This window comes from Cavia porcellus, unplaced genomic scaffold (assembly GCF_034190915.1).
Source record: "Cavia porcellus strain 051 isolate PalLab524CR breed Dunkin Hartley unplaced genomic scaffold, mCavPor4.1 scaffold_3, whole genome shotgun sequence".
Taxonomy (NCBI): domain Eukaryota; kingdom Metazoa; phylum Chordata; class Mammalia; order Rodentia; family Caviidae; genus Cavia; species Cavia porcellus.
The window spans coordinates 55,362,120-55,376,811 of NW_026947486.1; the positions used below are offsets into that span (position 1 = coordinate 55,362,120).

The following is a 14,692-nucleotide window of genomic DNA, read 5'->3' on the forward strand; positions in this document are numbered from 1 at the left end:
TTTATTATGTAGTTTAGGAAAATAAACCAATACATTTTTGGGAAGTTAACATTATATTATAAGTTTAATTATTTATGTGATGAAGAAGGCTGTTTTAGTAAAGAAGACATAAAATAAGACTAAATTGTACTTGAATATTTGGAATGGTCTTTACGGCTGCTACTTCTCTTTATTCCAGAGAGCCTTTCCATTTTCATTCAGTTTTTAAATAATTTTCTCATCATAACAATGAGGTAAAACCTTCTCTTAGACTTTTCTCACCACAATTTTTAGTGGACAGTGGCAGAGAAAATATTGTTATGTACCTTGTTGGGAATTTGAGTAGATTTAGACTTAAGTCATTTTTTAGGCTATCTCTAATGTAGATAATTTAAGAAATTGATTTTAATGAATAAGAAAGTTTTATACTTTGAGAGAATAATAACAAGTTAAAACACCTGTGGTAATGTGACTACCAAGTATTTATGTTTTAATGCCTTATTTTTATGTCAACAATTAGATGAAGTGTAGTATGAGATTATAGTCTGCATATTTCATAAAAATTAAAACAATTGTCATTAAATAACAAAAAGGTTAAGTGCTAGTATTATTGAAGAGAGATTCTTTAATGTGTACATAAATTTTTTATTGGACTATAAATTGAAAGAATATACAAATTTTGAGTTTTAAAGATTAAAAAATAATACTAGCTTCACTGTAATGTTTCACATACATAAATCCATTTAATAGTCACTTTATAGAGTGTGGATATTAATCTCATTCCTAGATAAAATAAAGACTGAAAACAACAAATGGAAAGAATTTAAGTAAATGATAAAGAAATAATCCATGTAGAAAATAGTTATGGAAAGGGAACCTAGATCTGTTTTCCTCTCAACCTTATTCATTTAGCTATACCACTATATGGGTTCATATCATTATTAGTTTACAGATGGTAGAATATTTTCTGATCTTTTAATAAGGAAAAATCAAAAATTTGTAATTTATTAAATAGCATACCAGGTAGTAGATCCTATAGGTACAGCCAAAACTTTTATACATATGATCATAAAATACTGTCTCACTGTTAACTGTCTTGTTCCAAAGATACTTTTCCTGACTGCTTTTTTAGTCTTAAATAGAGCTAATTGTTACCTATTGCTTACTCGGGCATTAATCTTCCTGAGTGGTGTTTCTATGGTTTGTGTTTTATAGTTCATTTGTTATACATACTCAACTGATAAGTTGTTGCAGGCAGCTGAGTTAGTTAAAACTATAGGCAGTGAGACAGGGCTAGGTCCTTGATGGAGCCAGTACAACCTGGCAACTGAGGGTGAAACTGACACCTCCTGCTGTGGCCCAGGCCTCAAGACAAAATACTAATGCACCCATATCCTGAGAATTGATACCCTAAATAGTTCCCATTCCCCTAGGGGAGTGTCACTGCTCTGTAAGAATGCCTGCTTTCTACTTGACTGGCTTCCCCATTTGTCCCTAAAGTAATCAATTTTACCTGAACAATTGATCTTATTGGCTAACTATAGTTATGTCTCACCTTGAACCCATGGTTTTACTCTATAAAAGTCCCTGGAAAAGGAAGAGTCCTTGGCAACCCACTGGGACCCCTTTTGTGTCTCTTCAGACAGAAGCTTACTTTCTCTCAATAAATACATTTTACTCCTAACCTCCTTTGTTCCTAAAATTCATTTAGTTTTTTTTTTTTTAATTTTATTTAAGGAGAAAAAGAAAAACAGAAAAAGGGTACAACTTACACAGAATTTCACAAAAAATAAACAGTAGGATCACTAGTTAATAGATTACATAATGTCATCTTACAAATAGTTATTCAAGTTACAAAATTAAAGCATATAAAGTGGGCATTCAAACAGTGAGACTGCAAACAGTTCTGTTCAATGTTCCAAGAAAACTCAGTAATATGGTTATCCATCTTATACGCTTAAATATACATGCAGTTATATCCTTTAGAGCACTTTCTTTTCCTCTCTTTTGTACAATGACAATTACACATTTTGTGTTTTATTACTCCCACAGTTCTTATTACTTTTTTTGAAGAGAGTAAAACCAAATGTGACATAACGAAACAGAGTCAGTCAAAGCAAAAGAATGGACATAATACATAATGTAAAAACAAAATACAAGGTGATCAACAGTGGTTACCATAATACCTCTTGCTATCTTAAAAACAATTGCCTATATCATCAGTTATAATAAAATTTAACAAAACACTACAGAATAAAACCAATGAAACCAAAACATTGGAGACATTACAGGACTTTAAAAGAAGATAATAGTCAAACCAGAATGGGCGTCATAATGAATCTTACTATCTTCACAATTGTTGCCTATACTTTCGAACTTGATACTATCAAGCAAAACAGAATAGAGGAAAATCAGTCAAAACAAGATGGTGAGAGCAATACAGGGTTTCAAATCAAGTTAATAGGAAATCAAATGGGTTACTGTAATATATCCTATTTTTTAAATTTATTTTTCCCTTAATTCAAAAGATAAAAATAAAAAGTAATAAAAAAAGGAGATTGAGATAAAAGAGGGCATAACAACAAAACAGCGGTCAAAACATAACCATTAGCAAAATAGTGTTGCACTACAAGATATCCTGACATGAAAGTAGTTACCATAGTGTCTCTTAACTTGATATCTTTGAGTATAACTTCGTATACTGTAGCATCAAACATATCAAGGCAATGTAAAACCATTCAAGAGAATGACAGTATTATAGGGTATTTAGAATCACCTAACAGAAAATGAACAATGTTTCTGTATAATCTCCTTGTCTATAAGAGTTTTTCTTTATATTATCACATATAATAAAATCCAATAAGATATAACATGTTAAGACCGATGGAGACAGAAGAACAAAAGCTTGATGGGACTTGAAAACAAGATGATATTAAATCAGCACTAGCTATTATGATGTTTTGTTTTCTCCAAAATAGCTGTTCCTACCTGTTAGGTCTGAGAAGAAGGGAGAGGAGAGGATGGGAAGAGGGGAAAGAAGAGGGGGAGGGAAGGGAAAGAGGGGAAAGAGGTCCGTGGAAGGAGTGGAGTGGACGGCCGTGAAAGTAGTGGGCGGCGGTGGCTTTATTTCGGGAATGCGTGGAGAGACCCCCCCCCCCCCCCGGCCCCGGGGTGCAGCATCTCCACTGCACCCGGGGCCGTGGTTATTCCGGGAACACAGGGAGAAGAGACTGGCGCACTGGCCGCTGGAATCTGGCGATCTCTCTCTCGGACACGTGGCGTGGTGGAATATAAATAGCCTAAGCTTAGGGCAGTGCCCTAAGGCCATTAGAGGTATTTCATTGGCACATGTTTAGCGCCAGAAACAGGTTCCTAGGGGTGGGGGTATAGGGTTACAGTTAAATCTACAGGGGGCGGGGGAGTCAGGGGCTGCGGCTTTTCCTGGTTAAAGTGTCCGGTCTGGGCCAGCAACTCTTTCATATCCCGTCTTATGATTATTAGGAAAAGGGGTGAAGATTTCTCTCTGTAACTACTTCCTGCTGGCTGAGGGCGCTGTATTGGGGTCTAGGGGAGTCGACGGGATGAAGGTTGATGCCTAGGTAGACGCCGATGTTAGGTGTTTTAGCCAGGACAACTTCACTGGTGAATGCACGTATGTTAGACTGGAAAAAACAAAGAGACAAGATGTTATGAGGAGACATGGCACTGTCATATTTATGGACCCAAGTGAGGTAGAGGGAAAGGTGTCTTTGATTTAGACCTGTTATTTTATCAGGATGACGTTGAGGTTGCAAGGCAGAATTCTGAAAAATTAATCGTGGGATTAGGAGGAGTGAAGTTATGAGAGGTGTTTACTCCCCCATATGAAAGCATAAAAGTTAAAAGGTAGGTAGGTAAGGCTTGTCTCTGGTATATATGATGTTGGAGTCTGTAGGGAATCGTGTTAGAGAGTCCTGTTATAGAAATGATCATTAATAGAATCTAAGAAATTAAGAATCATACTAGACAACAAAACATGACAACCTGTGAGTCAGAAGGCAGAGATGAGTATCAAAAGGATGGTTAGATCTAGGGCCCTGTTTGTAACTGGCATAGGTTGACCTTTAATACTCCATGAGACATTGAGAATTTATTATCTTAACAACTCAGTAAGAACTCTGTACATGTGGTGTCTTATGTCCACGAATATAGAGAATGTCTTACCTTGAGACCTTTAATGTATTTTGGATTCTGAGACAGACATCTACCAAGGCGCTTGGCCCCTGTGACCTTTGAGGGTGACAAGCTAGGGTGGCCAGGCCACTCTCTGGTGGCCAGGATAACCCAACAGCCGTGGAATAAGGTCTTTTGGCAGTGACCTATGAGGGCTACCAGGTAGGATGGCCAGGCCACTCTCTGGTGGCCAGGATAGCCTAAACAGTCCTGGAGTAAGGTCTCGAAGAATGTCTGATGAATTTGAGTGAGGCCCATGGCGGGGGGGGGGGCACGTAGCTTAACCATGTGTAGATTTGTCTGTCTCAGAATTGTAGGTGTTATTTAAAATATGAACAACCATAGCAAGGTCTCTGTGGAGCTTGAAGGTTAAGTTTTGCCTTGTTGTTTGAGATCTGGACTATAGTAAAAGTTATCTGTAGAATTAAGTAAGTATGTAGGAGCTTAATATTGGCATTTAAGATTATAAGGCAGGCAGGTTGGTAAAATTATCAGGTGGCCAGTAATAGTGAATAAATAGTAGAACAATTGTAAGGAAAAAAATAGCCTCTCGGGAGTGGAACTGAATTGTAAAAAAAAAGTTTGGGCAGGGCCGCGAGAATTTGGAAACGTGCAGTGTTAAAGGCAGCTTGAAACACTGAGATCCGTGGCACGCACCCTGCGCATGTCCGGTGCCGGGCAGCCTGTCTGCCCGGTGCCGCGGAGGGGTGGGCTGGCAAGGAACATGTAGAGTGGGCGGGGCGAACGCTGGCACAGTAAGCGGAGAACCAGAGGCTTACTATGACCTAAGCGGTGCAGGGAAATGACGTAGTTTCGCTGTGACCGCGTAAAGGGGTTGGGGCTTGGAGGTCTGGAGTGGTGATCAGAGGTGACGCCTGGCGTCAGATTAATGGCAGCTGCAGCTCGCGTTCGGTGCCCCGGAGGGGCGGGGCGGCGGCCGAGGCAGAGGCAGGGGCAGTCAGGGGCACGGCCTGATGCGCGTGGGGCCCCGCATGTGGGGTGGGGCGAGGACTATGCTGTGGCTGCGGGAGACGCACAGCATGAAGTCAAGGGGGCTCTGCTCTGAAGGCTCACGGGCCGCACCAGACCCAGGGGCGCTGTGAAAGCGGCGGCTCCCGGGCGGCGACGGCGGGCGGGGTACGGCACAGGGGTACGGCGCAGGGATGCGGCGGTGGGCGCGGGGCCGGGGTGGCCTCGGAAGAAATGACTGGCTGTGGGCTGGGCGAGAGGCCGAAACTGTGGGGCCCACAGAATTGGAACGCGATGTGAGAGTGAAAAGAAAAAAAGCTGTTTAAAATCTAAAGCAGTTTTATGTGAATCTCTTATTGTCTGGTCTCATTTAAACCTTGGCAGAACGGCATTGGCCCATGGGCTGGCGCGCACTGGGAAACAAAGGGAGCTATAACGCGGTGGGAAGGGGGAGGGAGAAGAGCCGGGTGCGGGCGGGGGCGATCTACGGGAAGGGCCGCGGCTTGCATCTAGAATCACCGCATCGGCCCCCCGGGGTGTCCGGGCCTCGCCGGCCTCATGGGAGATTGACTTGTAACTGCCCGACCGCCAGTGGCCCCCCCTTGATGGCCGCCGACGCTGCGTGCCAGAGCCGGAGCCGGAACAAAGGGCGCGCCGGATGGGGACAGAGGGAGGAGGGAGCGTGAGCTGGGAAACAAAGGGAGCTATAATGTGGTGGGAGGGGGGAGGGAGAGGAGCCTGGCATGGGCAGGGGCGATCTACGGGAAGGGCCGCGGCTTGCATCTAGAGTCGCCGTGCCGGCCCCCCGGGGTGTCCGGGCCTCGCCGGCCCCACGGGAGATTGACTCGTGACTGCCGGACTGCCGGTGGCCCCCCGCCCCTGATGGGCGCTGAGGCTGCGCGCAGGAGCCAGAACGAAGGGTGGGTGGGAAGGGGACAGAGCGAGGAGGGAGCGCGTGCTGGGAAACAGAGAGCTATAATGGTGTGGGGGGGGTAGAGGAGCCAGTGCGGGTGGGGGTGATCTATGGGAAGGGCTGCGGCTCGCGTCTGGAGTTGCCGTGCCGCCCACCCTCCCCCCCCCGGGGTGTCTGGGCCTCTCTGGCCCCGCTAGAGATTGCCTCGTGACTGCGGAACCACCGGGGGCCCCCTGCCCCTGATGGCCGCTGAGGCTACGCGCCAGATCTGGAATGAAGGGCGCGCGGGATGGGGACAGAGGGAGGAGGGAGCGGGCGCTGGGAAATAAAGAGCCTGTTTTAAAAGTTATCTCAGGGGAGTTACTCACCAGGGTTGTAGTCGATTTGTGACTGTAGAAGTGAAGAATTTTGACCAGCAGGGGACCATAAAATAAAACTGGGAAAATTATAGTCTCTCACCTGCCGTCGAGTCACACGCACCATTTGTTAGGTCTGAAAGAAGGGAGAGGAAGAGGATGGGAAGAGGGAGAGAAAGAAGAGGGGAACAGAAAGAGGGGAAAGAGGGAGAGGAAGAGGTCCGTGGAAGGAGTGGAGTGGACGGCCGTGAAAGTAGTGGGTGGCGGTGGCTTTATTTCGGGAATGCGTAGAGAGACCCCCCCCCCCCCCCGGCCCCGGGGCGCAGCATCTCCACTGCACCCGGGGCCGTGGTTATTCCGGGAACACGGGGAGAGGAGACTGGCGCACTGGCCACTGGAATCTGGCGATCTCTCTCTCGGACACGTGGCGTGGTGGAATATAAATAGCCTAAGCTTAGGGCAGTGCCCTAAGGCCATTAGAGATGCATAGGTATTTCATTGGCACACGTTTTGGCACCAGAGTTACAGGGATGGGGGTATAGGGTTACAGGCAAGTCTATAGGGGCCGGGGAGGCAGCGGCTGTGGCTTTTTCCTGGTTAAAGTGTCCGGTCTGGGCCAGCAACTCTTTCACTACCATCCAACGTTCTCTGCCTCATTTCTGTTGAGATCTTTTTCTGTCATTAGTTGTCAGTTTGTCTTTTTCATTTCACTTTCTGCTCCATTCATTGTGGCCTCTCTGCCACTGTTTCTGGAATCTTGGTATTTTTCTTTTTTTAGAATATCCTGCAATATTCTCTGTAGAGTTGAATTGGTGGTTGCAAATTCCCCTAGTTCCTCTTTATCCTGGAAGCACCTTGTTTTTCCATCAATTTCTAGGGATAGTTGTGCAGGATATATCAGTCTTGGCTGAAGGTTATTGTCTTTCAAAGCTTGAATTATTTCCCCCCACACTCTTCGTGATTTGATGGTTTGTGCCAAGAAGTCTGCTCTAATTCTGATGGGTGTTCCCTTGTAAGTGATCTGTTTCTTGTCTCTGACAGCTTTTAATATTCTGTTCTTATACTGGATTTCTGGAACTTTGATTATTATATGCCTTGGTGTTGTTCTGTTTGGGTTGTAAGTGGCTGGGGTCCTCTATGCTTCATACATCTGAGTATCTTTAACTTTTGCTAAATTAGGGAAATTCTCTTGGATTATTTCTGTGAATAGCTTTTGTAGTTCATTTGTTTATGTCCCTAATTCTTTTATGTTCTTAATTCTTAGGTTGTAGATCCTCTTATCTTCTAGCCTTTGTATTATTGCTGATTTGTTTTCTTGTTATTTTTAAGAAGGTTTTCCTTTCATGCTCCCACATTACAAATCTGTCCTCCAGTTCAGATAATCTATCCTTAGTTTCTTTCAAGCTCTTATGCCAGCTTTCAATAGAATTTTTAGTTTCCTGGTAATCTCTTTGAACCTGCTTCATGTATTCTATGTTTTCTCTATTTTCTCCATCAAACAATTCTCCCTTTTTTTCTGTTCTTCCATTCCACCATTTGTTTTTTCTTGGGTGGTGCTTAGCATTTCTGTAAGTATTCTACTTATATCTTTCTTTACTTCGTTAAATACTTCACTTTTGAACTCGTTTATGAGGCTTCGGAGATATCGCTTTATGTCTATTGGTGCCGTGTGTGATATTGCATGTTTTCTGTCCTCATTTTCCTTTGCATTTACCTTTCCTGGATCAGTGTGCTCAGAATTGGGGACTGAGGACCTTTTCTTGTTGTTCCCTTTTGCCATACTTTTTGTTCCTTCCATCCAAGCATATATAGGAAGCCCAGTTTCTTTCTTTGTCATTTAAAGTTCATTTGAATTGTGCCAGCTAGCTGTTCCCACCCACTGCAACGTACTAGGGAGACACAGAGCTGGGCAGCCCCTGCTGGGCCCACCCCTCATGTCAACCTATTGAAGGCTTCACTGCTAGGGTGCACCACCGGGTGCTGGGTCCTGGTTTGGGCTAACCTACTGGGTCTTAGTCTGCGGCATCACCCAGGCCAAGTGCTCCCCACCAATCCTGCTTGAGAGGGGAATATGCGACTAAAGTCACTGCAGCATCCTATTCCAGCCAGTCTGCCTGGTCCCAGAATGTCCTCTGTTTGAGCCTCCCAGTCTATGTAAGGGTCCCCGTTCCTCTTAACTTACCACAGGTCAGTGCAGGGCTCCCTGCCAGTCCTGCTCTCATCTTCGTTTGCAGATTCCCACTCTCAGAGCTTTCGCATCTCTCTCCCTGCTTTGCCGATTCAGATGCAGTGATGGTGACAGGAAATTCAAATCGTGGATTCCAGAGGCACAGGTTCAACTTCTGTGCTGAGATTTTATCTGTTCTGGTTATAGCACTGGGATTGCATTTCCAGTTGGTTTCTCTCAGCTTCGTTCGTTCCTGGGTCAGCAGGGTATATCTCCCCTTGCTCAGGACTCCTCACACCACACCATTCCTGGACTCTAAGCTACCTATCTCAGAGAGCCTCCGTAGCTGATGTTATCTATCTGCCATGTTCTCCGGTAGGTCCATTCTTAGGTTTTAAAGAACACGAACTCTTGGGCATAGTACGTTGGGCGTTTCATTCTCCTATATCAAAGTAAACTGCAAAGAGAAGCTTAGATACACACTATTTCAAGAAAACTTTTTAATTTGATAGCAGAAAATCACCAAGATGTGTATATCTCAGAGTGAGACTGTTTACTATATACACTGTTCCCCTTCCCCCAAAGATGTCAACTGTATTTTGGCTTTATTCTTTGTGATATGCTTCCATACATAAATATGGACTGTAGTTTTTACTTCGAGTTTCTAGATTTCTTTCCTTAGCGTTATTTGGTAGATTTCTTATGTAGCTCAGAAGTTTTAGAATAAAAGTGGATTATAATGAACTAAGCAGTTAAATAATGAAACCATGTATTTTTATATCTAGTCATGGAGATACAAACACACAATGTAGTTCTGTAGTAATCATGAATTTTTTAATTCTTTTGGAACCACTGGTCAGATCTTGTTATAGAAAATTGTGTACTGGTTATATTTTAGTAATTTCTAATTATATAATTGAAATCAGCCAAGGCTTTGTAGTCAGGTATGGGCTTGCATTCCAGATCTTCTTGCTCACTGAATTATGTTTGGAAAATTGCTTAACTGCTTTGCTTTTTAGTTTCTTTACCTAGAAACAATTTTCAGAATGGCTAACTTTAAAAAATTAAGAGTATCAAGTGCTGAAAAGGGTTCAGAGTAATTGAAACTGTGACACTTCGCCAAAGTAGTGAATGGCCACAAGTCAAGAGGATAGTGGCTCCAGGATGAGTGACTGTAGTTGTAGTTGGAAGTGTGTGAGTGAGTGCCATTAGCTGGAAAAAGTAGGAGGCGTAAAATTTCATCTACAATATAGAGGGAGAGAGAGAAGGAAAGAGAGTGATACAGGGAGACAGGGAGAGAGAGGGAGAGAGGGAGGGATGGAGGGAGAGAGAGAAGAAATGAATGAATCCATCTGCATAACACAATTTGAGGTAGTGTCTAATGCTTTGGGGTCAGTGCTTTAACTCTGATGTGTAATTTTTTTATGCTCTGAGGTGTTACTTTCTCTAGGCCTCTTTCTCCAGGCTCAATCCCAGCAGACAGTTTAGTTTAGAGCTTGGCTCTCCTTCCTGCCCCTCTCATGCATGCTTTTTGTGAGTTAGGGGGTAGGGCAACTCTGACCTGACCCCTTGCTTCAAAGATTATACATCAGCACCTCTGCCAGATAGATTTGCATTGCTTAAAACCAATTGAAGGATAAGAAAATTTCTCAGCCAGCTCTGTATTTACCAATGCATGAAAATAGGGCCAAGTTTAGCAAAAATGGAGAGAACTGCTCTTCTTTCAAGGAGAGTTTTCTAAATGATCATCCAAACATGGCTGCTTTAGTATTTGTGGGTATGTGTGTGCAGAAAGAGAATATCAATTAATCAATACTAAGTACTTGACTAGCAGTTACACAATGTTTGATGCCTGAGAGACAGTGAAATATTACTGATGGTACTGGCAAGAGAAAAAGGAAAAAGTACAGTCGAGCTACATGCATAACCTTTCTTTTAATATATTCTGTCATCATACTTCTCTCTTTAGCAACAATTTTGAGTTCCTGCTTTATTTTTAAATGTCTGAAAACTTTTATTAGGCCTCTTCTGACCAATGGCCTAAATTATTCTCAGGTTAAATTTTTTACTATCTTGTTCATAATAAATAAGCTCCTCCTCTTTATATCTAAATTTCATGATTATATCCATTTTCCCTAAGAAGAATAATAATACTCACTGAATGAAAACAAAATGCTATAAGCTGCATAATGAGAGAGTTTGAGATGTGTGGGTAACTGAGTTCAAATGAGCACACATAAATCATGGTCAAATAAATAATTCTCTAAACCAGGGCCTGGGGATTTAGCTCAGGGGCATAAGCGCCTGCCTTGCAAGCAGGCAGTCCTGAGTTTGATCCCCTGGTGCAGATTTAAAAAAAAATTCTCTAAACCAAGAAAGAAATAATCCTAATAGTTTTAATAGTACTAGAAACAAAGGAAATCTAAGTAAAATTCAGAATTTAAAAACAATTTGCGTTAAAGAAATCGCAGATATATTTTTTCTTCCCAAATGCCAAAGCAGATATTAAGGACAGAATGTATAAATTTGTTCAGAATTCCTACTTTGTTAAGGTGGCTGTAAAGTATATTGTGCTATCATCATGTCTATTGAATTTTCTCTGTGATGGATTAAATACAGTATATTATACTTAGAGATGATTTCCCTCTATCCCTCTACCACCACCCACTGCACTGATTATCAAGCCTTTAGAGAAAATAGCTCATTGCACTGTATGATTATATGCCTCAACAGAATAGTACCTCACTGCCAATTATCATTACAATGCCATATTGATTTTTTTCTCATTTCCATTATGCATGTTATAATACTGTGTGTTTAAAAAGGAGCTTCCATATATATTGTAGATGTAACTAGTTCTAAATATGAGTTATTTTTTAAGATATTTTCTTCAGTGAGCTGATAACTCCTACTGGTATTTGCTTAGAAATACAATTTTTGCTATATGAAAAGCTTTGCCTTGGATAGGTTGAAATAGATAAAGATAGGAACAGAAACAATCTTTAAAAACTATATTTAAATAGGATTGACTGGGAATATAGCTCTGTGGTACAGTGCCTGACTGGCAAGCCCAAGGTCTGAGTTTGATTCCTGACACCCAAGAACCAAAAAAATCCAGAACAACAAAATAAATATGTAGAGTATAAGGGCTAGGAATGCATCTCAGTGGTATAACACTTGCCTAGCATGTATGAGAACCTGGATTTAAATTCATGTACTAGACCCCCCCCCCCATGCACATGCATACACACATGCACTCACACATACAAAACAGTATAGGTTTTAGTCATTACTTCGTAAAAAGTGTGCTGCTACATTTTTGTAAGAAGTTCTTGGACTTTGGGAGGCAGCTTATACCGTTACCCAAGCTAGTAAATTTAATTAAATATACATTAGCTAGCATTTTTTTAGTATTGACTATATATACATTTATTTAGTGTTTATAACTCCCTCTACTAAGTGTTCTTGGAAATAGAAAGAGGAACGTGATGGGATACTGTCTTTAAAGAATTTATAATTCAGATTTGTGTGTAAGACGTGTGACATAAATTGTTTTGTCAGATAGTAGAAGATAAAGAGCTCGTGGGAATTGAAAGAGACAAAACTAGTATTTGTTTGAAGGATTTACAGGGGAAAATATATTAATGACTCAAAATGACCATGTTGCAACTTGAAGCCTTGGTGAGATAGTGTTAGGATTTCCTTCTGGAAAGAAAGAATTTATGATTTAACACAGGCAGATTCTTAGAAGGCATCAGGAATTATCATCCTTCTGATTTTATTGGCACATGTGGTATAAGGCCTGTATCTGGAAACTCATTTTAAGACTGGATCAGAATGTTGGACCAAAGGATTTAAATGTGTTCAGCAGCTTGGGGGAACATTTTATAGAGAAGTCTTTTGTTGAGTGCAATTTAATGTGGCATTTTATAAAATGCGCAAGATAAAAGAATGAGGCTATAAAAGACCCCATTTGGAAGTTTCCAGGCATATTAAAGGCAATTGAGGTTAGATTGTTAGCATAGACAGTGAAAAGGAGGGAGGGGATATTTGGAGAAGTCATTCTAGAAGTAGAATATTCATGACTAGAGGCCAGAAAGTCAGATCTAGTGCTTTGTGATCTGTCTGTCTGACTTCTGCTGTACATAGGATTTCATCTCCAACCTTTCTTTGGAGTTTGCTTCCTCAGCTCCTGTACACCGTTCTGACAGTTCCTGAACAATCCAAACCAGTAGCTAATACTGCAGGACTCAGTTTCTCCATAGTTCAACTGAGGAAGAACTTTCTTGCTTCCTATAAGGCACTGCTCAAATATCACCTTTTACAAAAAATCTTTCATTGAGCAAACATTGAAAATAGCGTCTTAGAACTTTTATTCCATTTCTCAATTATTGTCTTCATTGTATGTTATTTATTATATTGGTATTAATCATCTTTCTCCATCACTTTAAATGTTAAACTCCATGAAGGGAAGGGTTTAGTTTTGTTGCCTCTTTTATCTCTGCTACCTGAAATGGTTTGGTGATGTATATGTTTTTCCAAAAAAATTTGTTGAACAAATGAACATAATAAAATGAAAGGTGAAACAGAATGAGAGATCAAACATTTCTGCTACTATTGAAATCTGAAGGATTCAAAGGGTAATAATGTTAATAATAATATTGACAGCAATGGAGGAATTCATTTAGGAGAGTAAAAACAAGGAAAGATATATTCAGGCCTAAGCATATGATGTAGATGAAACAACCGAGACCGTGCTTTATGAGAGATCAAAAATACGAAGAAAGTTTCAGGTGAAGATTTCTGAGTCATTCTCCTAGAGTCAGAACTTGAATCAGTGAAAATAGAAAAAAAATGAGAAGAAATATTAAAACAAGATTTTCAAATTTGGAAACCAGAATTTCATTTTGAATGTTTTAAGTCTGTGAATTTATTTATAACTTTTTTTTTTTTATCATTTAGCTGGGTTAACAACTTTGGCCATGAAGGTCTTGGATTGTTACTGGATGTGCTGGAAAAGCTTCTGGACAAAAAACAGTAAGAATAACATTTAGAAAAATTTGCCAAATGAGAAACAGTTTAAACGTGAGATGATATGATTTTTCTTTTTTACTTAGGCAAGAAAATATTGACAAGAAGAATCAATATAAACTAATTCAATGCCTCAAAGCATTTATGAATAATAAAGTAAGTAATATTTATGCCTCTGCTACTAAAGAAGAAAGCTTGCCTGACAGTATAAAAGAATAAAACAGACAAAATAGTGGATGTGTATTCAATTTACAAAAGGGCTTTTATGATGCAAATAATCATATATTTTATTTAAATATTATTTAAAATAAACTTTGCTTCACACAGTGTTTATTGGTAGGCTTTTCATTCATGCATATGTATTTATCTTATTACCTAATTAGGTAATACTTCCTTTTCTTTTATAGTGGTAGGAAAATTTCAATGTCATGAACTGAATGCCATTTCCATACTTTTTAATCTATTGCAAAGGTAAATTAAGGGGTAAGATTTGACTTTTTTTCTAAGAATATGTAAGGTTCAGATTTATCTTTCTAATTAGGGATATAGCTCAGCGGCATGGTGCCTGCCTGGCAAGTGCAAGGTCCTAAGTTTGATTCCTGGTATTAAGAAAAAAAAAAGATTTAACTTTATTTTGTGTTCAATAAATGTTGACAAGATAACATGTGAATGATATGTGGAAGATAAAAGAGGATTTGTTTTGGTTCATGTATAGCACTAGGAATAAACATAAATTTTTCATATTTTTGCTATTAACTTAGGCGTTATCTGCTTTATATAACTATAATTCAATTACGTAATTACCTAGGTAGTGTTTTAATCATTTAAAATACTTAATGGAAACAAATAGTTGTCTTAATAGAAATAAATAATTACAACAATAACAAGATATTTGCCATATGTGACAAGCTATTGCAGTAGTATTGTGGCTAGTGCAATAAGATTATGTATTTAAATAATGTGCAGTCTTTCTTATGCATGTGGAATTATATATCACTATATTTGTGAGGTACACATTTGTATCAGCAAAGAATATTGACACGTCATGGTTGCTTGCTAGTAGAC

At 40.4% G+C, this 14,692-nt stretch overlaps 1 protein-coding gene across 7 annotated transcripts in view; it reads left to right on the forward strand.

The window, feature by feature from the left end:
* Positions 1-14,692, forward strand: part of Diaph2 (diaphanous related formin 2) — an 875,814-nt gene that overhangs the window by 209,553 nt on the left and 651,569 nt on the right. For all 7 annotated transcript variants that reach the window (XM_063245551.1, XM_063245550.1, XM_063245546.1 and 4 more), the window contains 2 exons: positions 13,559-13,633; positions 13,714-13,783. In XM_063245551.1, coding sequence (XP_063101621.1) covers positions 13,559-13,633; positions 13,714-13,783 — 145 coding nt within the window. The remainder of the gene's footprint in view (positions 1-13,558; positions 13,634-13,713; positions 13,784-14,692) is intronic.